The sequence below is a fragment of the Nothobranchius furzeri genome, chromosome 7 (genome assembly GCF_043380555.1).
Source record: "Nothobranchius furzeri strain GRZ-AD chromosome 7, NfurGRZ-RIMD1, whole genome shotgun sequence".
Lineage (NCBI taxonomy): Eukaryota > Metazoa > Chordata > Actinopteri > Cyprinodontiformes > Nothobranchiidae > Nothobranchius > Nothobranchius furzeri.
This window is the reverse complement of record NC_091747.1, coordinates 74,803,634-74,831,223: the sequence shown is the minus strand read 5'-3', so window position 1 is coordinate 74,831,223 and position 27,590 is coordinate 74,803,634. Positions and strand designations below refer to the sequence as shown.

The following is a 27,590-nucleotide window of genomic DNA, read 5'->3' as shown; positions in this document are numbered from 1 at the left end:
CTGTATAGGGTCATTTTAACACATATTAACTAAAGAAGAGAATCCCTTTAGTTAAAAGCCTTTTTACCTGACACACACACACACACACACACACATTTGGAGAGTGTATAGAAGCAGTGAAAACCTGCATGGCAACACAAGAGGATTAAAAAGGTGAAGTTTGTAAAGTGTGTCCCCTTTAGGGGGAATAAACACTGGTGGTGTGTAAAGAAGACATTTGTGTGTGTGTGTGTGTGTGTGTGTGTGTGTGTGTGTGTGTGTGTGTGTGTGTGTGTGTGTGTGTGTGTGTGTGTGTGTTTTCTGCACAGAGAAACTGGAAATATGATGTCAAAAGGGGCAAAATCTACAGAAAACGTCTCCAACTTCATTGTAAAGGGTTAGGGTGTGTCATTCTTCTCAACTCAGTTCCACTTCCTAGCAATGAACTCTTAATAAAACAGTTTCGTGTGCATATGATTTCTTTTTGAACATCCTGTGTCTCAGTCCAAGTCTGTTAGTTGATCGATTGCAGAAAATGAAGTTCAACTGTCTACCCCTTTTTTAAGCTAATATCTAAACACCAGCGGCGGATTTAGGACTGAAGAAGATCCGGGGCTTAACACACACACATGCGCGCACGCACACACGCGTGACACACACTAGTCAACATCATATATGTCTTGTACCACATAATTTTTAAACTGAAGCTACATATTAAGCATTTTCAGGGCAGAGTATTGTTCCTGTTAGTGTTTAGTGTGAGATGATAGTAAATATTCCCTTTCTTTCTCCATCAACTTTACCTGATAAGCTAACTTTAGGCAAACCAGCAGCACAACAAATATTTTCAAATAAGACTCACAAACCTGAGTCAACACCAGTCTCATCAAAGCTGGGGTTCTGTCGTTGTACTTTTGGTCTAAAAAACGTCCTTATGTCCATCTTCACTCATGCGTTTCAGGCAGAGAGTGTAGAAGAAGCCGGCTGCTGAAGGGCTTCTTCTTCGGTGGTGGAGGCTCAGGCAGGCTGTATGCACACTACTGCCAGCTGCTCCCTCTCTGTTGGACTTTGGTACTGCATGTTACTTCCTCGATTTAGATCCGGGGCTTTTCATGAAACATCCGGGGCTTGAGCCCAAGTTGCCGGGCCTAACGCCGCCCCTGCTAAACACTAAACAACTTCAGACATGTTCTGTTACCTTTACCGTTCTCATCCTCTCAGAGTTGTTGTTGCAAATCACAGAGATATTTAAAAATCAGGTTTTGGCACCTCCTGCAGCTACAGGTGTTCTGAAAGTGTGAACACTGGATGAGGCCTCCATCACAGCCAGAGAACCTTTACCTGGTCTCACAGTAATATCAGACTCTTACTCTATTTTACTTCTCCCAGTGAAGTTGTCACCAAATCTTGTTTTTACGCTGGCACCTAACATCCAGGAGGCACCGACTGATAAAAAGCCTCCCATTTTCTGCCCTCATCCTGTTGAAAGTTCTGAAATCACACTTAAAATTTTAGGGGAAAAGTTTCTGCCCGAGTGTAAAAACTCTAAAATTGTTTCGTGACAAGCATAAATTCTCCACTTCTCGCTTGAACATTTCATCCTCTTTTTGTTCCTTGTTCTCAGACTTTGTGAGGCAAAGCTCCACCGCGCCTCCTCGCTCAGCGCAGATAGAGTAACGCTGAAAGGCAAAAAAACACATCCCACAATGAGCTGTCACCGCATCACAATGGTTGGAAATAAAACGGGAGCCAATTAGGACCTGCAGAACTTCCAAAACCACCTGTTTCCCCCAAATGTTCTTTCAACTTATCTGTATACCTGTCAGAGTTGAGGGGTTGCACTTAAAAGCCTTCACAGCAGCTCACGTACTGACAAAAGTCTCCCTAACAGCTCCTATTCTGCTGTTCACACACACACACACACACACACACACACACACACACACACACACACACACACACACACACACACACACACACACACACACACAGCATACATGCAGCTTGTTGGGTGCAGCCTGAAAACTAGAGAAATTTCTGTAACATGTTTTTTTTTATTTGTTTTCTATTGTTTTGTGATTGTTGATGCAAACAAGTTTCAAAAAATGTTCTGTCTTCAGAGTGATATCCGTATTCGTTCTCCGTCTGACCACACACCTGCGTCAGCATGACTCAGGTGGAGGCGAACAGATGACTTCGTTGAGCCTAGATAAGAATTAAAGATCATTAATGCAGACTAAGGTTTGCTTTCTGCTTCCCGTAAATTGAAAGATTCAATTTTTTCATTAAAATAATTTTTTTTTATATTTCCACCCCTCTTAAATTTCAGTTTCTGTAGTCAGAACCTTTTGTTATCGTAGTCTCAGACTTTGGTAGTTAGAGCATGCCTGTTTAACCTTTATTTATATTTGTGTTTGGGTCGTTTAGCTGAACACGTCTCATATTGAAATAAACCAAAAATAATAACTACATTAAAGAAGGTTTAAAAATAAAGGTGTTATTGTTATTGGCTTAAATAATTAACATGGTTATATAAGAATCATTTGATTTAAACAGAAACACTTGGTTTATTTTGATAAAACATAATTTAATCAGGCTTCCTTGTGACGTCATGCCCCAGCTGAAAGCCGACAAATTATTGACATAAACTCTTATCTTTGGGAGTTTATTATTTCCTGCTAGCACGTCGCAGGCATGCAGCCTTCTCCACAATCGTTACTTCAGGCCGTTAGTGTCACTTGCATGCGAGCCCATTCAGTTTACTCGTAAAGCTGCAATAAACCAGCTGTTTGCATCTGCGTGAGTTGTTCTTGAGTGTTAGAAATATGGGCAGGGTTAACCTTTATTATTGGAGGTATAAACTATTTGCTGGATTAAAAATGGTCGGTCTGACAAGCAGCAGATCTGACCTTTTCATAGTGTGGTCAAGCCTTTTTCAGTACGTGGGTGTGAGGAACTGCTGTCCTTTACGGTCGGTTTGGCTCCCTAAATGCTGCTACCAACATTTATATTAGGAGTAACTGAGAAAAGCTACAGTAAACAAAGTGGGGGTGCAGATGGACTCTAATAAGGATGTTTTACTGACCCTGAGAGCAAGAAAACAAATAAAGGTGTGTACAATATAATTCAGTGTCTTAAATTACAGCTTAAAGCAATACGACTTAAAACATGAGCGTGTGTAGACGTGCATGCAGCAACTATGTGTCTTATTCCTCCTCCACGCCCCCAAGTCTCTTTAAGTTCATGTGTAAATTTCACCTTGGTGAAATCGTAAAAATGGTTTCTTTGTGTTAAATTCAAACACGATGCGAGAGGCGTGAAAGCTGTTTCTTCTCTGAATGAGTTGTTCTCATTGAGCGGTCAATAAACAGTCAACATGTTCGCGAGATATTCAATTCAATTCAATTCAATTCAAAAATACTTTATTAATCCCAGAGGGAAATTGATTATAGAGAAGGGGCTTGTTGGGAGATTCCTAGAGGCAAAAACAAAGTTTAAATTGTAACTTGGACTAATTATTTCTGTGAAATATAAGAATGAAACCAATTTCCTTGATTCAGGAGATTTTTTACTTGTAAAAAATTATGTCAAATTAATTTTTGTGGTACTTTAAAGAGCAAGTCACCCCCCCCCCCCCCCGACCAGAGTGTAAATTCACCACAAGAAAGAAAGACAGCAATCTTTTCTGTAACGATTCTCAAGATAAAAATCATGAGACGCTTCAGAAAACTAAAAAATACAAAAGATTTAAAAATGATTAAAAAAATTTAAATAACAACAAAAAAATGTTATTGTGATTAAAAAATGTAAGGAAGGGGAGAGAGAAAATGAATAGGAAAGAGGGAAATTGGTGGATCCCAGGAAAGGTGAAATAAGTAGAAAGAGCAGAACAAGGAGAGGGTGGTGGTGAAGGTCATGCAGAAACCAACCTGAACAAGTGAGTTTCAGGTGCTTTTTTAAAGGAGACCACTGAGTCCACTGATCTCAGGCTCAGGGTGAGAGAGGTCCAGAGTCTGGGGGCAACAGCAGCAGCTGATCTGTCACCTTTGGTCTTTAGTCTGGTGCTGCACAACCAGTAGGCTTTGATCACTGGACCTCAGGCACCTGCTGATAGGGATGGGTACCTTTGACATTTGAATCGATCCGGTACTAATTCCCGGTACCTACGAATCGACACCAGTACTTAACGGTACCAATTTTCGATACTTTTGAGTGTTTAATATTTTTAATTCTCTTTTATAATTAAATATATATTTTTCTCAATATATAACCATATTTGATAAATATCACAATAAATAGCATACAACTGTTTGTATTTTAACATCGTCCTTGTAGTTTTATAAGTTGATAATTAAACTGAAGCAAACATCTTTACTGTGAACTAAATTTACTGCGTATCTTCATTCCTTTTACCGTCTTTTTTCATTTGATTTTTCCTACTGGGAAGTTAGAATTTCCGAGGAGAAAGCGAACGCACCATTAGCTGATAACAATGGTAGCAATGGAAGCTAACATATCAAGCTAACGTTATCTTAAACAGTTTATTTAACTGCTGGAGCAGATTTAAATGATTATGCCTCACACTTAGATCGTTGTCGCTGGTTTCATCTTCACCCAATCACCCGTCGCATTTAGTAAAGTGAAGCCAAACTTTAGAGCGCGTTCATGTTCTTCTAGTCGGGAATTCGGAGATCTGAGGAGAAAGCGAATGCACCATTAGCGAAACGGAAGCTAACAAATCAAGCTAACGTTATCTTAAACTTTTTATTTACCTACCAGAGCTGCTCTGTTTACAACTGGCTCGCAGCGACCGATGACATAACGCTCTTGCGCGTGCGCAGCTGTCTAGGCAAGTTCTCGTTATGAAGGACGGGTACCGAAACGAGGCACCGTTTCAAATGAAGTGAATCGGTGTTCGGTCGGTACTGTGGAATTCGGTCGGTACCTTAAAAAGTACCGAATTTGGTACCCATCCCTACCTGCTGATCAGCAACTTGCTCTTTAAAATCAAGACTGCACTAGAGAGTGCTGAACAGCAGAACAACACAAAACATCACACCTGTGACAATGAATATAAAACACTGAAAACAGTAAACATTCTATAAAATACAATAAAAACATAAAGCTCTGCTTGAGTCGCATGCCTGTGCATTGAAGGTTCTTGTAGATCTTATATGAAGGGGTAGACTAGGGGCAGAATCACTCCGACATCGACAGAAGCATCACCTAATTCTTCCTGAACTGAGATGAAGTATTTACTTGTTATGAACGAACCAGAACTTTAAATAACACAATAAAGTCAGTTCTGTGAAATGATGTTAAACGGTAACCGATTTCTCTCAAATAGGATGACTATACTGTTTTAATGACAATCAGATAAAACTATCTTATCCATGTGAGTAGTCCAACAGAATCTACTGAGTTTACTTTTACAATCGAATCTATAAAGCAGCTGAACCATATTTATTTTCTCCTAAAATTGGAGCCTAAAGGCAGAAAAGAAATTGCACCAACATGTGAAAGCAGCATATATTATAAACCAGGAATAAATTATAAATTACCGCACAAGCTACAAATCACAGGACAATTGGAATGATGAATCTTCAGGCTGAGTCTTGATTGGGAATCTGGTTAATCAACCAGAGATTCACAGAAGAGAGACAGGAAACAGCAGATCAGCACGCTGATCTGAGATCAGACACGTCTGGCTGTTTTTAGTCCAGCTTTAATATAATTCTTAGTTACGTGTGTTCAAATTTCCCGTTTTTGGTTTCTTCAGAGATTTTTGTGTGGGCTCAGCCGTGAACAATCATCCTCAAAGTTCCTCATGGTCTAGTGCCTTGCTGACAGCACTTTGGCAGAGCTGGTGGGAGCCAGATGTGAAACAGCTGGATTACATGTGGCACATGTTTCCCCTTAAGCTGCTTCAGAATGTCATTACCCTCTGTCTGGGATGAAAATAACTAAAAATAAGCTCACGGGTTATTTTCAGATTATGTGTGATGCGTGATTTTGTTGGCTTAAGATTTGTGTGCTTGTACTGACACTGACTACATAATTTAACATACAAAAACAAGATTTAACATGAACACGTGAATGTAATGAACAAATACAAGTTAGAACAAAGCAGCAACTTCCTACAAAAACATCTCTTTTAGTCTGACTTTGAACTCACAGTTGCTCCAGCTGTCTCACATCCATAGAAGAAGATCAGTTAATTAAAGTTCAGGAATAAAACCGTCTGTGAGTCACCGAACTACATGCCTGTGTAAAGTGAATCACTGGGTTATGGTAAAATATTGTAAAAGTTCAATGCAGTCAAAGTACTTTGTCAAGTAAAATTGTTTAGGAAAGATGCACAAGTAAATGTAACTGAGTAAATGTAACTAGTAACTAATCACATCTGTGTGGTATCACTACTTTCTGGAGTTCCTCAAGGTTTTGTCCTGGGTCTGTTCCTGTTCTTGGACTCCCGATGGAGGAAGTTATATCCTTTCCGTCTTTACCCACAGCTCATGGCAGATGAGGATTGGGATGAGGATCGCCCAGTAGAGTGAGAGCTATGCTTTCTGGCTTAGCTCCTTCTTCACCACAACAGGTCATTAGTGATGCAGTCACTGAACCGATCCGCCAGTTGATCCCGCTGTTCTGGTGAAGAACCATGCTCTTCGATTTGGAGGTGCTGATTCAACATTTGCAGGAGGAACCTGATGAGTGGCAGACCAGGGTGAAGGCTTTGGCAGTCGCATTATTAAATCATCATTTCATGACGGAAGCATTTCTGGAATAATGTGACAGCATGTTTGGCTCTTTATCTCCCGGTTCATTCATGTTTTACTTTATTTTTTTATAGGCAAACATTATTAGTAATATTGTCACGGTGAGAGCAAGGAGGAGATTGTTAGGACCCAAAATGCAGTACCCAGGATGACAGAGATGGTGAATAAGAAAAAATCCTTTATTCTAAGGAGAACAAAAATAAGTCCAAAGGCTGGGAGCCAAAATCCAAAATCCTGATACCGATCTGGAAAACCAAAACTCTAGAGAACACGAGAAGACCAAAAACCCCAATAATCCAAGACGAGACTGACAGAATTACAAACAATGGACCGACACCAAACAGAGACAAGACAGGGCTTAAATACACAGGGAGAACAATTAAGGAAACAGGAAGCAGGTGTGTGGAGCGAGGGCTGGAGGGAAGGCAGGTGACACAAATTCTCTAAATGGGGGAAACAACCAATGGAGGGCAGATAACCTTAAACCTAAAACTAAACCTAAGACTGAGGGAAGGACTCACACAAACTCAAACACACATACCATGAAATGAGGACCAAGAGGCTGGAGCTACAGAACGTGCAGGAAGACCCGGAGGGCTGGGGATGAATGAATGACACAGGACCTGGGAGGGATTGACTTTAAAGCCTACAACATAAGACACCTAACTGAGACGCAGACAAAGGACACATGAGGGCGCTAAGAGACACAAAAGGGAATCTAGAGAGGGATGGAGAACACCAGGAGGCACATGAAGGAAGGGGCAGACGCAGACCATGACAAATATAGAAAAACATGTTTATATATTTTTTTTTTTTACTTTTGACAGTGAAACAACTCTATTCTCTCAAACACAAACAGAAGAGATGAATTTAATTATGATTCTGTATAAAAGTCACAACACTTCATAAAACGGGTTGGCTAACAGTAACATTTCCTTTATTACAAGGTCCCAGGACTGCTGACATATGGTTATATGTTTAATGCCACTGGAAAAATTCCACACATAGTCCATGTTTCTGGACCTCATGAAAACCAAAGATGTAACGGATGCTGACTCCACACCATTCCACAAGGCGCAATCAATCTTTCTTTGGTGTTTTTGGATTTCACAAAACTACCGTCAGAGCAGTCTTCACCTGACACACAGAGGGCAGGGAGCTCTGGCGCAAAAGCATCATCCTACCATCCTCACCCCGGAGCCGTGCATTTTACATGAACATGTAACCTACATCCATCTGGGCTTCCGTCAGCACACGTCCCTGGATGAGACACATTTCTTGAGCAGCCTTTTATAGTGTCCAGGAATGTGAAGGCTGGTGTTTAGTCGGTTTACACCCGATGTCAAAAGAAATCAGGGTCCTGCTGATTTGACTTTAAAATGTGCAATCTGCTTTTTAAACAGCAGCCGGGATGCTGAGGGCTATGGTAAAAGGCTGCTCAGAGTGTAGCCATTAAAATGTATGTTGGTACTATGCGCATGCAATGATGGAAATACAAACAGTCGTGGTACTTTATAAAAATACTAGAAGCAATATTTTATTCTATGTTGCAAGTCACGTTCATTTCAGAGGTTTGGTGCGATCAAACTGCTGCTTTGTGAAGAAAAGCGTGTCTAAGAAGAAAAACAGAAATGAAAACAAGCCTGTGAGACTCGGGTCAACGCAGCCCCTCTGATTAAGGTGACTTGGACGTGTTTATGTTGAGCTTTCAGAAAGCAGCATGAATCCAGCCAAGTGATGAGGACATTTTAATCACTGCACGACCGAGGGAGGAACACTCATGAATAATTTTGCTGTGCGCCGCATTCAACTGGCAGAATATTCATCGGCGCCGATCAGCTCTTAACTATGCTGTATTAAAGCTTCCTGTATGATTAATGCGTGTGTGTGTGTGTGTGTGTGTGTGTGTGTGTGTGTGTGTGTGTGTGTGTGTGTGTGTGTGTGTGTGTTAGATTCTCATCGGGGAAGTGACAAGCTTCTTTGTGAAGACGGAGGGAGCTCAGGAGAAGACCATAGTGACCGCTGACTGCTGTTATTTCAACCCTCTCCTTCGCAGGATCGTGCGGTTTCTGGGTCAGTCACAGTCCTGAGTAGATGCCATCTTTGAGTGTCAGTGTCATGAGGACCAATTTACCCTGCTCTTGCTTTTGCGTCGTACTCTTTTGATGCTTTCAGCATCTATAAGCCAAAGTCAGGGATCTTAAACAAAGGCTGTCTCTGTCTGACCTGTGACATCTACACAAACAAACACAACAAATCATTTTTGTCTTCCAATAATTTGTTTCCTTTATTTTTTCACTTGTTTTTTTTACATCCAGGTGTCTACTCCTTTGGTCTTTTCACCACCACCATCTTTGCCAATGCTGGCCAAGTGGTAACAGGAAACCAGACGCCTCACTTCCTGTCTGCCTGTAAGCCGAATTACACAGCTCTGGGCTGCCAGTCTCCGCTTCAGTACGTCACGGAGCATCGAGCCTGCACGGGAAACCCATACCTGGTCATGTCCGCCCGCAAATCCTTCCCCTCCAAAGATGCAGCGCTCAGCTTCTATTCAGCCATCTACACAGTGGTAGGAACTCTGTTTTCAGGGCTTTTGTTGAAGGGGGACAGAAAGGAGAACATACAAAAATATATAATTTATGTTGGTGGTCTGGGTTAAACAGTAATTTCTTGGCAATATCTTCCAAAAGCAGAACAACAACAAACACTTTGCCCATCATAGTGCAGCACATTTTAGTACATACATCTTATTGGAAAGTGTCCTGAATTGAACTAAAACGTACCAACCAAATTATTGTAAAAGTCTGTAGAAAAACATCAGAATGTCACACAATTCACTTCTCACTGAATACTCACTACTCATTATTCACAACTCACTACTCATTACTTATTACTTGTTACTCACTACTCAAATCTTGTTACTAATTACTACTACTCACTACTCTCGTTATTGCTCAATACTCAATAATCACAACTCCTTAATCACTACTCACTACTCATTATGCATTACTTGTTACTCACTACTCAAACTTTGTCACTCCATGATTACGTACTACTTACTACTCATTATACACTACTCTCTAATCATTACTCAGTACTCATTTTTCACTACTCGTTATTCGCCACTCATTAATCACTACTCATAAGGAATTCCTCATTACTCACTACTTGATACTCATTACTTATTACTCACAAGTTACTTAGTACTCACTACTCATTATACACTTTTTGCTAATCATTAGTCAATACTCATTAATCACTACTCACTACCATTACTTATTACTTGTTACTCACTACTCAAACCTTGTTACTCACTGATTACGTACTGCTCACTACTCATTATACACCACTGTCTAATTATTAGTCAATACTCATTAATCACTACTCACTACCCATTACTTATTACTTGTTACTCACTACTCAAACCTTGTGACTCACTAGTTACGTACTGCTCACTACTCACCACTCACTATACAACACTCTCTAATCATTACTCAGTCCTCTTTATTCACAACTCGTAACTCACCACTCAGTAATCACAGCTTGTTAATCAAAACTCACTATTCATTACTTATTACTTGTTATCCACTACTCAAACCTTGTTACTTACTGATTACGTACTACTCAATACTCATTATACACTACTTTCTAATCATTACTTGGTACTCATTACTTACTTATAACTACACATTACTCACTACTCATTACTCCTCACTCACTACTCACTCAATACTCACTACTATTAATGAATACTCATGACTTATTACTCAATATTCATTACTGACCACTCAATACAAATTATACACTAGTCATTATTTATTTACACTAATCTTTACTCAGTACTCATTACGTACAAATAATTAAACATTATTTACTACTAATTAATCAATATGCACTACTCACTCATTACTTGTCACTCACTACTCATTAATCAGTACCCATTGCTCATTACTTACTAATAAATACTTATTAATCAATTTACTCGTTTTACTCATTTTGCATTACCCACTGCTCAATACTCACTACTTACTCAATAATCATTACTCACTCACTACTCATTATATATTAATCAGTACTCATTGCTCATTACTTACTAATAAATACTTATTAATCATTTTACTCATTTTACTCATTTTGCATTACCCACTGCTCAATAATCACTACTTACTCAATAATCATTACTCACTCACTACTCATTTCTTACTGCTGATTACTCATATTTCGCCAGTTCTATTCCCCGTTTCTGCAGTAATTAATTACTTATATTTTAGTTTTATTGATTATTTTCTTCTAAATATTTTATGTCTTTAAATATTTTTGAATTTGCTCCTTTTTAAGCAGCATTTAAGTTGCAATGCTCTGGATGGGACGCAGAAGTCCCAATGATCTACTCTGCTCATCTCGTATGGGCTTCTGCTGGCTAAATAAACAAAGAAAGTAAAAAAAAATAACTTGTTCTTATATTTAAAACATTTTAGTAACAAAGGGTTGAAAACATAGCACTGGTAAGTGTAGCTAACAAAGAAGAAAATAAATTACAGCTGAGACCGGAAATCAAACCAGTGTGAGACCATAGCAAATAGATGCAAAGTGGGTGCTTTATCCACTAATCCACCACACCTATTACAAAAGTTTAGTTGCCCATAACACATATTTTGTGCTGGCCATTATGTGTGTTTTGTGGACAAGAGGCATGGTTTTACTATGGTATTTTGTCCCCAACACAGAAGTAATTTGTCAGAATACTCACTCTGCTGGTGGAGGTTTTTAAAGCAAGCATCTGTTGAATGATGATCAGACTGAAACAATCTCAACTGCAGTGATGAAATCAACCGCTCTATACTCACAAGTCAGTGAAAGTGGTCACTAGTGGTCTACCTCCAAAGGAGGCAGGTTTTAGATTTTAGAATAGGTCCAGGAGGGGGAGCTGGCTGTCATGTTTGGGTCTGGGATGGTGGGATGCTTTGCTCAGCGTTGGGAGGGGGTGCCTGCTCATCACCCCCAGCAGAAAGGGGTGAACTCTGGGAACCGGTGATGGTTGTACTCCTTGTGCAGCAGTACCGGGACCAGAGTGAATAGGGTGTGTCTGTGGAGCATGAGTGGGTGTCTAGCGTTCGTTTTTGTAAGTCTTAGGTTGTGTGTGCATGTGTGAGCATGAGGGAGGGAGTGTGTGACTGTGTCTGTGTGATGTTTTATATGTCAGGTGGGGTCTTGGACTCCCCCCCTCTCCTCAGACCTCTTGTGCTGCTACACATCTTCGCCTACCCTCCCCCTGCCACATTTGGTGTGGAGTGGGGTGCCTTGGTCTGCCTGAGTGTTCACGGCTCCCTGGTCAGGGGGTTTAAGGTTTTTGGCGTCTGCCTGATTAATCCCGGTGGGTGCCTGGTGGGGTCTGAGTCCCTGGGCTCTGTTGGGTCCCCAGTGGGGCTGGTCGCCCCTGGGTCCCGGGTCGCTGGGTTCCGGGCTTGGCCGCTAGGGGGTGGGAGGCTGCAGGCGGGCCTGTGGGCTTGCCGCTGATATCTCGAGGTACTCTGCCGGTGTGGGTACAAGATCTGCTCGGGTGCAAAATTGGCTCGGGGTCCGTCGACTGCCGATGATGTTTAAGTAGTTGATTGGCTGAACATGAACCTTACGGAATTACGTAATCAGGTTATGTTGTTATCACGTTACGTTGGTCCAGGCAAATCTTTCTGTTGGAAAGATGGACAACTTTTACAAAGAAATCCATCATTACCTCTTTGAAAATACACTTTTAGCATAGAGCTGCATGTATATTAGGGCTGAACGACTAACTGCATGTGCAATTAAATTGCGATGTGACAAAAGGAGATTTTCTAATCGCAAAGGCTGCAATTTGGCAGCGAGTGGTTAGCGCAATGCTAATATACGTGGAAAACCCCATAGGAATGCTAATGCTAATATCACCGATTACATTCTTACAAATTATGAATTAGAAACTTGCCAAATGATTACATTTGGAGTCTAATAGAAAGTAAAACTACCATCAATCAAATAAGTATAGGTAGTAAAGCCAGAAAACTTTTAACTCCAGAGTTTTGGCTAGCAGCTATGAGCGTAACTGGACTACGCATGGACAAGACGTCAAAAACTCTAAACACAAAATACTTCAATAAACGGGACACACTTTTTTCCTGCAAATACAATTTCACAGGTGTTGCTAATACCTATGATCCTTCAAGGGATGTGCTCAAAGAGGAGTTCAACATTATGAATAAAATATAGTGTTTTATTTTACAAATACCATTATAAACACAAACTTACGTCTTAAGAAACATTATTTTAATAACGAAACTGCTAAATTCTTTCCAACAGTATAGATGTGTAGTATATTTTGTCCGAGTGGGTTTGCCGTACTTTGACGTCATCGGCAGTCGAAGGACCCCGAGCCGAATTTGCACCCGAGTAGATCTTGTACCGACACCGGCTGCTGGTTGTGGCCCACCGGGGCAATCCTCTGTGCCTCTCGAGAAGGGGCTGGGGCTTTTCTGGTTACAGTCTCCCTGGGGTCCCTGTGCTCCGGGGCAGCTCCTGGATCTCTGGGACTTGGAGCTCCCTCCATCTCCTACACATTTTTGGGGGACAGATCTGTGGCCCCTCACGCTCTCTGTTGGATGCTCCTATAGAGAAACCTTACATATACAAGTGCGTGTACACACACAGATGCTCACATGGTGCTCTCATAAGTATGGACTTGGGCATTTTCAACACATGTCTTAAGGCTGTGGCTGGCACTAAATGCACAGTGATTTATTATCGTGTGATTGTTCAGTAAAACAATGTTGATTTTATATTTCCCCATCAGGTTGATGCAGTGATAGTTTGTTCTAGTTGTATTGTTGTGTGTCTCCTTCTTTTATTTATATTTTTGGTTTGTTTTTCTCTTTCTGCAGGTCTAGAAGCAAACGCTTGCTGTCTGGCTGAAGTTATAAAGCATTCAAAAAACAATAACAATAAAGTTTTAAGTATCAGGCGTGACATTAAAAGCAGAAGCTTTGATGTTCCACCTGAGAGTAAATCTGTAAGGCTTGTCACCAGCATTCACACATTAATTCTGTTTGCTTCACAACCAGACAGGACACAGGAGAAAAATAAATAAATTTGCTCTTTGTGGAGGAGAAGGGCCTGATGGTTCCATCATCGTGTCCACAGGTCCTAACTCAGATCCAACTGGCCAAAGGTCAAAGGCCAAAGGTCCCATGATATGGCCTCTATGGAACCCTAAGTACCTAATGCATGTATTAGTTTTACAGCCAACTATCAATACCTTAAGATTTATCATTGCAAATGTGTGCAGAAACATTTAAATTAAAATAAATATAAAATACCCACCAGTCACTTATGATCTGCTGAATTCTACGTGTTTTAGTTGTCTAGTGTTTTTTGTTCCAGCCATTTTAAAAAGCATTGAACCAATTCTTTGGAGTTGCAATAGTGTGCAGCAAATTTGTTGTACGTTGTGTCCTTTTGTGACTTGATTAAGTGGCTCTCTTGTTAAACTGGTATATCTAGTTTGCATCGTCTAGGCTGACTAGACCCACCAACCCCTCCTATCAGATTTTAGCTTTTTATTAGAATTTTCTCTTCCGATTTTGTTCTGTCTTCCAGATGTACGTGACCTTGGTGTTCCGGACCAAAGGGACCCGGCTGATGAAGCCCACCCTATGCTTCGTGCTGCTGTCTCTAGCTGTGCTGGTCGGGGTCGTGCGGGTGACTGAACACAGGAATCACTGGAACGACATCCTGGCTGGATTTGTCACAGGAGGGGCCATCGCTGCGTTCCTGGTGAGAGGACTGAGGGTAACTGGGACAGTGCTTAAGGTTCCATCTTGAATCTGCAGATGCAGCTAAATTCTAGAGGTTTGCACAGAAGGAGGTGTGTAAAATCACACTAGTAGGCTGCTGTCTGAGGGCGTCTGGGGAAGAAAGGTGGACTGACCATATAACTGTCAGTGCAAATGTCAATAAATTCCTAAATGACTGCTCATTGCACGTCACCTTTCATGCCACAAATCCGGAAATGATGATCACATGATCAGCTTGTGCTTCCCCATTATTTTTGCAATGGAGGTGGCTCGACACATTCTAGCTTAATTTCTGAGAAGCTGACTAGATGAATTTTTATCATTTTTGTGTTTGATTTGGGCTGGTTGGCTGTGGCGGCCATCTTGAATTGGGTTGTCTCGAAAAGCTAGACGGTGTTAGATGTGCAACCAAAAATTACATTGTGAGAGATTCATGAAAATATTTGGTTTTACCAGATAATTTACAAATCAGTTAAAAAGCACGGAAAAATGTTAAATGTGGCCTGACAATGTTCTCCAAGTAAAAATACAATTCAACACATATGTTGACATACATACATTTAGTTAGTTGCTAACAAAAACATGAAATAAAATATGACATTGTCAAGTAATTTCAAGCTGTGCCGCATCAGGTTTGCACCTTACAAGTGATCACCCAGTTATTGTTGCACCTAAGGTAATGTTAGTGTATTTATCATGGACGCAATTTTTTTTTTTGGGGGGGGGGGGGGTGCATATCCCCCCCCCCCCCCCCCCCCCCCCCCCCACACTTTTTCCAAAGTCAAGTTTTGACCCCTGCACTTTTTATCCATCCAAAAACAATATTACGCTATATTAAATTGACACCGATTGAGCTCTAGGACCAAGCGGAAAACAACTGTTTGTGTTGAAGCCTGTTTCCCATTAGAGCATACTGTAAAGATACCCCCCCCCCCCCCCGTGTCGCCCCCACTTCTAAAGTAAAAATTACGTCCATGATATTTATAGGCGTTTCCTCTCTAAACTGCTGAATCTCAGGTTTAGAGTTTACATAAATCACATGTACTACTTATTACACCTATATTTATAGGAGTTAAAAAACATGGCTTGCAATTTTCTCTAGTAGAGCTCTGCAAAAACTTGAATGTCAGAAAGGACCCTAACCCTACCCCTGACCCAGTTGCAAAGACAGAAGTAAAAAATGGTCAGAATCAGTTTTAAGCCTTAAGAAATGTTACCGTAAAACAAATACATGTCAACCGTTTTCATAACTGACTGCATTATTAAAATCGACCCAGTTTAGCAGAACAAATGAGTACCATGCACAACAATTTCAGTTTTAAATGTGCGCATCACAGGTGGAGTGGAGGTGGAAACGTACTCTGACATAGAAAGAATATTTGTTCCACAAGTCTCAACCTGATGGATGTGAGTTTTTTGTTGAGTCTGTAGTATTACTGCAGGTTTTACTGTAATACTTTAATAAAATCAATTTGTTGGGTTACAATCGATTTTTTAAAACATCTTATGTGACATGTATAGGATCAGGAAGCCAGGTGAACAGAACGTTTCCGTGGGATGTGCTGGATGATCAAGGCATGCAGGAGGCGTGTGACAGAGGACACACTCAAATCTCAGCCCTGGAAAAGCTCTGTAGTGATTTCTTTAATCCTCTTTGCTTGCTCTCCAACAGGTGTCATGTGTGATCAACAATTTCAAGGCGACTAAGCTAGCGGTACCAACTCCCCCACCTCCGCAACGCCCAGAGCCCCCCATCGGGATACCTCTCCTCAGCCTGCCACGTGTGGAGAGTCCACTCGAAAAGTTAAGTGGCATCCAGGTAAGGGGGCGGGCAACAGAAATGTGTGGGTGTTATTGTCGGTATGGCATGGGAAATGACTGCGGTGCTGTCTTTTATCATTCTCTTGTCCTTACTTGTATCTGAACAAAACCCCTGATTCTTCAGTCTCCTTGAATTTTTTAAGTTATCTTCTCCGTCAGCGAGTTTGCGCTCACGTTACTTCTCCGTTGATGTGTCAGTGTTGTGAAGCAATTCTCCACCAGGATAAAAGAGGGCGTAGCGCTTTTCTGGGGAATTCTGCCATCCTTGCAGTCATGACTCTAGTGCTTTTATGTATTTCAGAGAGTGTTTCTCAATGTCAAGGTGCCTGGCCTTGCGAGGCGATGTCTTGCAAGGCCAGGCGCCTTGCTGTCGAGGACACGGTCTTTCTTTGGGCGAAGAAAATAGTGAAATGAAACAGACTTGCATCACATGACCACGGCTTCCACGGCGGTCACGTAACGTCACGTATATTTTATGCGTATTACCCCGGCTTTCCACAGGAGCCGTCAGCAGCACGTTACTGCAGCAGCACGTCATAGCTGCTGATAGGACCCGCTGTGGTCAACAGAACCTTTTCCACTGGAGCCGTCAGCAGCGCGAGTCGGCCGCGTCTCAGCAGCAGCATGTCGCGGCCTTTACGCGCCGGTTCTATTTTCTACGAGCGACGCCTCTGAAACGGGTCAAGTTCGACATTTTTGGGGAAGGAAAGACAGGAAATCGGACACGGAAATGGAGAGAAGCTCCCGAGATTTTCAGAATAAAGAAACGTACTGCCTTCCGGTTGCTTTACTTTTAAAAAAGGTTACTAACTGTGCGTCCCCGTGAGAAGTTATCACCTAGCTAGCGGTCTCCTTTGTTTTTCAGGTCCGTATTGGCGATTATAAAACGTACAGAACATAAAACACAAACCTTTTGGAGCCATGTTGTAGTTTTCTCCTGCTTGTTGTTGTGTTTACTGACGAAGTCACTCGTGTGACTTCGTGCTCTGTCGGTGACAGCTGCTCCCCTGCTGCTTCGCATCTCGTGGGAAGGGCCAAGCAGCAGCTTACGCGAGCAAGACGTGCTGCTGACGGCTCCTGTGGAAAGCCGGGGTTAGTTTCAATATAAATGTATAATGAGGCTTTTACTTTTTAAACTTTGTACATATTTGTTAAATTAAATATATAAGTGAGTTACTACCCGCTAGCCACCGCCGAAGCTGCAACTACTAAGCAACTAACCAGCCATAGATAACTTCTTTGGATCTAAAAAACACATTTTAAATTAGCTGACTTACTTTTAAACATGAAATTTGCCCCGGAGCAGCTGCCGGCTTCTGATCTGCCGTCATTTAGAAAATACTGTGGTCTATTCTGGGACATTTTTGACCAAGCCTAGGCTAAAAGACACCTCTCATGTATCCTCACTCAGCTAGCTAAACGGCTAACAAACGGAGAACACGCCTCGGTAGGACATGAACATTGGAACATGTCTTGGCGGCTCCTGATGAGGTATCTCCTAGGCAACCGGGGCGGGACCAAGACGTCAAGATGAGGTTCTTTGGCACTGAGAAACACCCAGAGACTTTGTCCCTCATTCTCCTCCACGTCTTCATGCAGTCACCTCCTCCAAACCCAAATCCACACCAAACTGCAGATGTTTTCTATCTCCTAAGGCGACACGTTAGCTATGCAAGCTAACGTGAAACCACGTGGCTATGGAAAATTGTATGATGCTTTGCTGTTGTTGTAATTGACGAAACAAAGCATCTTGATGTAGAGGAACTTGTTTAAATTAAAACTAAGCCTTAATTATTACATTTGGAAATCTCTACCTCAGGATGAATGTAAAAAGTCACGTTTGTTTTGTCATAGGGTGAAATCGGATATTTTCCACACAGTTCTGATCATTTGAAAATCACGTGATCAGGCTTGATTTCTGATCATGTGATTGGATCAGAGCATCCCTGTGTTACGTGACTGTGCAAGATCATGAAATAAATATTACTTCCAAGATTTAACCCAATAACCAAACCATAGTTAAAACTCTGATCTCCGTTCCCTGATGAAGAACAAGGTCTTTCCTGATTTATTAAGTTTTACGCTCTCTTCTTTCTTCTCTCCTCTCGTCAGGCTCCAGGGCTACCGTATTCTGAGATCACATGACCATCAGCCAACCCCGCCCCCCGCCCTGCCCGATGTGCTCCTCCCCTCAAAGCATTGTCTCACCAGCTCAGTCTAGACCTGCCCACTGAACGCCCCGCCCCTTGCCCCGCCCACCCTGGAAAGCGCCAGCCCCTGCGACGAGTCAAATCCACCCAGGTGTGAGCGTTCACTAGTCCCAGAGGACAACTTCAGCTCATACTACAGGACACTGGGGGACAGAGACATGTCCTCAGCTATGCGAACCACTATGTCCTCCGAGGACATGTGGAAGACCCCAGTAAAAGACTCTTTAAAGCCGGAGCTGTTAAAGCAATACTGTGTCCTGTTTCCTTGTATGGTTTTCTACAAAGATTCAACAGAGACTCTAAAGACTGTTGGCTGGTGATGACTTGATATTTCCAATCAAAATAAAATAATAAGGAACTCAGCTCAGCTGAGCATCCCAAGTGGATTTTCCTCTAAATAACTTTTGCTATTCTCAGGACAATCAAGTGGAAACAACAGAAAGACACAAACAACCACAGAAAAAGACCTTGATGTAATAATGCTGGTACACTGGAGTATCATGGTACAGGTTTTTTCTTCTGTACTCAGATGAAAGCGATGCCGTTGAAGAGGGGAAGCACTTTTGTAAATTATAGCACAGACGAACCCTTCTTATGCTCACTAAGCAATGTTGTATCCTTTCTATTCGTTCTGACTTGTGTGAAGTGATAGAAGAGAGATTTATACACACTAGAACTTTGCTTTTGGTGCCTCAGCTGTTTGGGGCCATCAGCTTTACTCGTTCCTGACACAAACAGAACCAGATTCTCACTCCTTCTCCTAGCGTATAACTCAGTGTTCAGGTGTGCGTTTTCATGTCTGTCGGTTTGATGTTCATGCTGTGAAAAATCTGGGAAAGTCAACGATTTCCCTTCCAGCCTACTAACACGTGGTTGCTTATTATCAGCTGACAGGTACAATACTCTGTTTTTCCCCATTTCTCTGAACCCGTGTACCAAATCCAGACGATTTTCGTATTTCCACACTCTGGGCTGCTGTCCGAATCCATAATGGGCCATTCCCATCTGTACCGGGTCGGCCCGGGCCGGGTAGCCCCAGTCGGCCCCAACCTGGCCCGGTTGATTCCACACATCCTTGCCTTAAGCCCATGTGGGCTGATTCTACCCACCAATCAGAGGCTTGCTCTAATGGAAGGTGTGAATTTGCTGTCAGCAGTGGGTGTGTTGGCCCTGGTCGGCCTGAAGCAGACCCCCTCGAGAATAGGGCTGAGAATGAGCCTTGGTTGGCCCGGAAAAATACCAGGCCACCCAGATATGTAAACAACCTACACTACCCGGCCCGGGCCGACCCGGTACAGATGGGAATGGCCCAATGTGTCCGGTCCGAGCGTTCCCAGTTGAACGCTGCAGTTCCGGTGTTTTATTTTACATTAAATCAATCACAGACTGGTGTAAAACAGCAGTGAGACCTCTGATTTTTGTAAAGTTTTGTACAGGATTTCAGTTTATTTACACATTATATACGAACTTATGAGTATGATTAAGTTGTGTGAATGAAGCCGTCTGACAGGAACATAAAGAGATTCTTGTTGGCTCTAAAATATTCTGCAGGTTCTGCTGGTTTAAAGAGAATGTTTAACCATGAAGATGTCGTACTGATGGTGTGTGTGTGTGTGTGTGTGTGTGTGTGTGTGTGTGTGTGTGTGTGTGTGTGTGTGTGTGTGTGTGTGTGTGTGTGTGTGTGTGTGTGTGTGTGTGTGTGTGTGTTTACAATGAGCACATTGGATGGCAGCACAACTGTTAATTTGGCAACCTCTTTGGGTTTTTAGGGTAAATTGTCAAGAGTAGCTGCTATGATTACACACGTGTGCTTGTTTGTAACTGCAGGCCTTAAAGGATCCCTGCCAAGGTGTCCTAAAAATGCTTGTTTGAGCAGAAGGTGCTCATTATAGCTCTGAGATTACCTACAGTATTTTTTCTTTCTAATTTGGGAGGATAAGAACAACTCTTCTGCCCAGACGTTATTTTTATGTTAAAGGTCTCTGTTTTGTATTTATTTATCAAAATAAATCACATTTACCGCACATTTCTCTGAGAAGTCTTGATGTGTGACATTTTTAATTTTCATTGCTGTTATTGATACTGTTTACACACAATAGCTCATCATCTTCGTAGCAACACTGCAGCTCCTCCTGTAGGACCAACAGCATTCCCGGTCTAAGACAAGGAATATGTTGTTCCCAAACCAGTCTCAGTCGGAGACTCCAGGCTAACTCTAACCCTGGTCAGCTTGGCTCAGAGACGAGGAAAAGGCCCGCCTGAGTCCGGTTAGCTCCAGGATTGATCTTGACTTCCTGGGTTTATTAAATTTAACTCAGAGAGAATTTATTTTCTTTAATCTTTTAAGACTTTTTAGTGTTATTTTCTCTACTCTAATGATAATGGGCTCAAATTCAATTGAAGTCCTGTCCGAATCTTACATGAAAAATCACATGCAAATACAAAAACAGACAGCAAAAACAAAAACAAAAATTGTATTTGGGATTTTTTTCATGATTGTTAAATAAATAAAATTTACATGTGTTTTAAATAAAACGTTTTGTCTATTAACACCAATGATGGCATAACTAAAGACACACTTATAACTCGCACCTTTCCAGCCTATGAAATAACTGACCTTTTATCCTTCAGGCAGTAGAGTGAGCTGCCTCAGAGCTTGCAGGTGAAGCCCAATAAAAAATAATATGGTGCAAAAGTTAATTTATGTCAGAAATCCAACCTAAAAAATGAAACTAGTTCAAGAGACAGACTCACTCCATGCAAATCCTGATATTTCAGCCTTGATTTGTTATAATTGTGATGGTTATGGCTCACAGCTGATGAAAACCTCACAATCAGAATCTCAGACAGAATATTGTGAAAAGATTAAATATTCTAGACTCAAAGTGTCACACTCTGATCAGCTAATGAACCCAGAACACCTGGAAAGGTTCCTGAGCCTTTAGATGGTCTCTCAGTCTAAGTTGGATCACTGACATAAATGCACAATTTTTCCAGTCTCACCTGTAAACAATTTGCTTTGGTTGCAAACAGCTCAGAAGAAAAGAAGGTTTTCACATTCTTGTCCTATTCTGTGACGTTAAATTAACATCACACATATTCAGACTTACAGGTTCAGACTTTTACTGCTTCTTTACTTTAGTCAAACCCAGAAACGCCTTCATGTTGTTACAGATCATCACAGATGTTATGTTGAGCAACGTCTTAAATTTTCTCACAATAAAATACACTAAACTAAAATGTACCTGATGTGAGATAATCATTTTTATAACACTTTGTATAATTTGCACAATCAACATGTTGGTTTACTGGGTTATATGTTTACAATGTGGAGGGACTGCCTCATAGTGGCTTTTATGGAGTCTCTTTCAGATGACAAATGAACGTGAAATGCCATGTTTAGAATAATTATGAAGGATTTGCTTCATCTCTTCTCAGCTCATGATCAAGGACAGTGAGCTTACCTGAGCCACGTCAGAAGATATAACTCCTGGATCTGCACTGAAACATCAGATTCAGCATCCATGTCAGAATAAGCCTGTTTTATTTTAACATAGTTTTTTTTTCATTAAATGTTCTAAAATTTTGATACCTATTAAACAACAACAAAATATCCCTCCCTCACCTCCCTCCCGCTTCACTGGACTCATTACAAAGGAGAAACACACTCAAGAGAAAATATAAATATATATAAAAATATGTGTATATATATGTCTATATATATATATATATATATATATATATATATATATATATATATATATATACACACACATATATATATATATATATATATATATATATATATATATATATATATATATATATACACACACACATATATATATATATATATACATATACACACACACACACACACATATATATATATCTATACACACACACATATATATATATATATATATATATATATATATATATATATATATATATATATATATATATATATATATATATATATATATATACACACACACACATATATATATATATATATATATATATATATATATATATACACACACACACATATATATATATATATATATATATATATATATACATATACACACACACACACACACACACACATATATATATATCTATACACACACACACACACACAGACATATATATATATATATATATATATATATATATATATATACACACACACACATATATATATATATATATATATATATATATATATATATATATATATATATATACATACACACACACACACACACACACACACATATATATATATATATATATATATATATATATATATATATATATATATATATATATATATATATATATATAATTAGAAAAGAAAAATAATATTAAGAGAAGTGAAAGTAAAAGGTTCTAACCGGACACCAAGTCTGAAAGCAAAAAAATAATAATAATAAAAACATTTTAAAAAATTGTTCCCAAAACACCTCGTTAGACAAATATGCAAAAAAATCATAAAAAATTATCAACAGCGACACAATCAAAGAACTATCTAAATGCTGACCAAACAGAAACAAAATCTTAACAACAACACATCTAATTTTTTCTAGACGTGTTTGGACCAGTTTCTTTTATCCAGTGGCCAAATGGTGTGACTCTTTCCACCTGAGAAGAATAAGTCTCTCAGTCACCAGGCAGCTGACCTTTGTCCAGAGGGGTGCCCACAGTCACTACTAGAATAAATCTACTTTTAAAAGTCTTCTAACTTTGAGACAAACAAAAACAAACCTAACTCCATGTTGGGGTTAATAACTTCTGATAAATCCATGAAAACTTCAAAACACGAGTCTGGGACAAAAAGTGTTGCAGGAGGCAGCCGTGGACACAAGGTGGCGCTGTTTACCCACGATTATTGGAGCACTGGTTTCTGAAAATAACTTAATTGTAGTATTCAGTAACAAAGTAGGAAGGTAAAAATAAACAAAACCTAACTTTTAAAAGTGTTTTCACACGAGGGCACTGATAGGCCACAACAGATACTCATCATCAGTTCAAATGTAATAAATCAGCTCAAAGATAGTTTCTATTTGTGGTTGTCCGTCTCAACTGCCCTGTGTTTCTCTAAATGTTTGATTGTAGGTTTGTTAATGGCTGAAACACACACACACACACACACACACACACACACGCACACACACACACAACTCTCTGGACTCTCGACAACATTATCTTTTCCGGAAATTGCTTCTCAAGCACAGCCAGAGCCCCATTAGAAAAGACGAGCTCTGTGCTGTAACCTTTTTAAAAAGCCATTAGTGATGCACCTGCCTCTCTCTGTCTCCCTGCTCCTATTTGTGTGTCCTATTTGTCTCTCCCGTTAACACTGACACACACACCGTTTTCCATCCTGATTGCTAGCATCCCCATTCCCAGTCCCATAAACTAACTGCTGAGCCAAATGAACACATTTCCAGTCCAATTAGGGTATAAATCTTTCACGTATTTAGGTTCCACCTCAGAGTGCAAACCATTTCATTCAATTATTTACGTGTATTGTTCTCATGACTTGTGACTGTGAAGTTAAGTGTCTGGAACATAATAATTCTCTATTTCTGAGCTTAAGAAAACAAGATACTTCATAACGTGTCATGTTGCTGCTCTGAAGGGGCGGGGTCTATTCTCTCATAATGAGACAGATTTAACATTGACCTGGAGCAAACATAAAGCATGTACCATACACACATGGAATGATATTAGTCCAGTCCAACAGAAAAACTGACAAATCAATAGTTTCAGCCTTAAGTTAAACGTTTATCAGGCACTATGGGACGTTTACAGCAAAAACATTTCTGTGACAAAGTTAAGGAGCTTGTAGACATTAAAACACAGTGATGTCAAAGGATTTATTGGAAAAATTAAGCATGCAAAATTATTTTACACCACTAATGTTCTTTGTTTTTTACACTTTGAAGTTCAGTAAGAGACTCAAACTGTGTTTTATTTACTTATCAGAGGTCAGGTACACCTTTTGACTTCAATACAAACAGCAGAAGAACTAAAGAAATGTAAGCACGAACAACGGTGAAATGGCATCTGAAAGAAAAGCAAAAAAAAAACTGCCCAAATGGACAAAAATGCCCCTAATGAAGCTCGAGGGTTAAGAGAAATAAGCTTTTCTAAGGCCCTGTCCACACGTAGCCGGGGATCTGCCAAAACGTGATATTATTCTACGTTTTGGCCTGTCATCCACACGAAAACTGGGTTTTTTTCACACGAAAACGGATCTTTTTAAAAACTCCGGCCAAAAGTGAAGATCTGCGTTTTCTCTGTTTTGGGTGTCTGCGTGTGGACAGACAAAACCGGAGTTTTAAGGTCCGCAACGTCACTTTCCGCGACAAAAAAATGCTGACATCACGTGTGCGACCTGTGTTTACACTAGCCGACAGCATGGATGCCCTCAGAGCTGCGCTCGCTTTATCAATTGTCCAAGCGCTTTCTGCTTGTTTGTTTTTGCAAGCGGAATTACTGCTCCTTGCGGAAGACCACAGACGAAGGACGAGGTTAAGAACGGGGGAAGTACTGCCGCCTACAGGTCTGGCATGTCCTTAACAACGTATTTATCCGGGTACGTGTGGACAGAGTTTTGTTTTAAAACGAGGTGGTGTGGATGCAAGTTTTTGGAGGGGCGGATATCCGTTTTTTAAAAAAACCCGACTACGTGTGGACTAGGCCTAAGAGTCTAAGAAGGAGGACGTCTGGGGGCTTTTTGATAGCGCCTCTTAAACTTTCTTAACTCTGGTTGGTTCAAAACTTACAAACAACAAACCTTTAAAAGAAGAAATGCTTCCTACATTGGGCGATCCCAGCAAAAGCCTCCAGCTTACGCTAATTTATCGTCCTTTGGGAAATCAAACCAGATTTTTCATTGGAACATCTTTAGTGGCATACCTTCTTTTGCAGAATCAGCCAATTATTATTTTTTTAACCTGCAAAACTCCATCAGAAGCAAAACTTCATCAGAACCACTATGAGCCACCCAGAAAGTATGTCTTCGACTAGTCATGCGTATTCTGAGGGGGCCTACGACATCAGAAGTCCATGCATTTGCTTTGCTGAGATGGCTTTGCTTGCAGACCGGATCTCCGAGAACTTCCACTAAACTGCTAACGTAGGCTCTTCACAATGACGTTGGATGGTTTATTATTAATTTGATAACTTGTTAAACCTCATTAAATTCCCCCTGATTTATTTTATAAACCCACACATCACATCTGGGTCACTTCATTAGGCTCTTAATAACATCTAAGGTCATGTTTCATCCGTTTATTCGTTGCCTGAGTTGACCACCATCATCTTTTGTTCTGCATCATCAGTAGAAATATAGTAATAAATGGATTTTTATTCATTAGGTTTTTGTCTTTGTGTCAAATTCTTACAAAGTGTTGTTTCCCTGACATACCCAAATTAATATCATCAATCAAATATTAGTTTTGTATTTTTTATGACCCTTGTATGGCGCTTTGGACAGCTGACACACTGTGGGGAATGCACCTTATAAAGTTGTACGGTATGGTGTGGTTCAATAATATTGATAATCCATTTTTCATGGAGTTAGGGTTAGGAGTAGATCAGCGCCGGTTATGGTTAAGGGTAGGGTTGGGGTTTAGGCATAGGGGCATCACAAAAATGAAAAAAAATGAATGGAAGACAATGGAGAGTCCACACGAGCATATGAATACAAGTTTGTGTGTGTGTGTGTGTGTGTGTGTGTGTGTGTGTGTGTGTGCGTGCGTGCGTGTTTGTGCGCGCGCGTGTGTGCATGTGTGTGTGTGTGTGTGTGTGTGTGTGTGTGTGTGTGTGTGTGTGTGTGCGTGCGTGTGTGTGTGTGCGTGCGTGCGTGCGTGTGTGTGCGCGCGCGTGTGTGCATGTGTGTGTGTGTGTGTGTGTGTGTGTGTGTGTGTGTGGGTGGGTGGGTGTGTGCATGTGTGAGTTTTCTACTTCCTGTGTGAAATCCTGTGATGAGCTAAAATTTGCTCCATGACTCAGGATCTCTTCTGAACACCAGAGCCATGATGTCTGAGGATGATGATGGGAGGATAGAAGGAAGGAAGGAAGGAAGGAAGGAAGGAAGGAAGTGAGGGAAAAAGAAAGAAAGCAAGTAAAACAGAAAGAGGAAAAGGTGAACAATGTGTGGAACAGTGTGGTTTATTGCATCCCAAAACAAACCTGAAGCCTCTGGGTAATAAAAACGTTCCGTCTGCCACAGTAAATTACAAATAGTGGTTTTTGCCTTTCTGCAGTCTCCTGATTATGCTCAGTGGTCTGTCTCTGACAATTATGAAGCCATTAACAGTGTGTGTGTGTGTGTGTGTGTGTGTGTGTGTGTGTGTGTGTGTGTGTGTGTGTGTGTGTGTGTGTGTGTGTGTGTGTGTGTGTGTGTGTGTCAGACAGAGGCAGAAAAGACAGGGAGGAAACCTACGGCTGCTGATTAGAGGAAATGTTGTCATTTATTTTATGGCCCCCAGGCTCCAGTTCTCGTGTAGGACCTGTAGGCTCAGAAACATCAAACTCACGTTTTCTGCCCGTCTGTTACTGAGCAGAGAGAACAACATGAAGAAGAGTTACTGGACAAAATGGAACGCTCACAAAGGCTGTAGTTTCTCTTGTGTGGGCTGTTACTGGGCTTTTAGAACTCTCTCTCTCTCTCTCTCTCACACACACACACACACACACACACACACACACACACACACACACACATTTCAAGTTTCAGGGGGCAGCTCCATTACAGACCACCAAAATGAGAAAGGAATTAGGAGAGTCCAAACCACCAAAGCCATGCAGCATGTCTGCTGAGGAGGATCATCGATCGACTGCACCAGCCCCATTAGGAGCAGTATTAGGTGTAGGAACACACATGTGCACACCACAGGGAGTGTAGATAGCTCTGCTGAGGCCCTGCAGGAAATCTTCAAAGACACGGCCATTTCAGC

General features: G+C 40.8%; 1 protein-coding gene across 3 annotated transcripts in view; it reads left to right on the top strand.

Annotated features, from left to right (window-relative positions):
- plppr2b (phospholipid phosphatase related 2b) overlaps nucleotides 1–20,156 on the top strand; it is a 79,214-nt gene extending 59,058 nt beyond the window's left edge. The window contains exons 2-6 of one of the 3 annotated variants that reach the window (XM_070553416.1): nucleotides 8,711–8,831; nucleotides 9,077–9,327; nucleotides 14,385–14,561; nucleotides 16,254–16,384; nucleotides 18,515–20,156. In XM_070553416.1, coding sequence (XP_070409517.1) covers nucleotides 8,711–8,831; nucleotides 9,077–9,327; nucleotides 14,385–14,561; nucleotides 16,254–16,384; nucleotides 18,515–18,623 — 789 coding nt within the window. In that variant the 3' untranslated portion in view covers nucleotides 18,624–20,156. Of the gene's footprint in view, nucleotides 1–8,710; nucleotides 8,832–9,076; nucleotides 9,328–14,384; nucleotides 14,562–16,253; nucleotides 16,401–18,514 lie in introns of all 3 variants that reach the window. The other 2 variants (XM_054751654.2, XM_054751655.2) reach the window with 2 other exon arrangements.
- The last annotated feature ends 7,434 nt before the right edge of the window (nucleotides 20,157–27,590 follow it).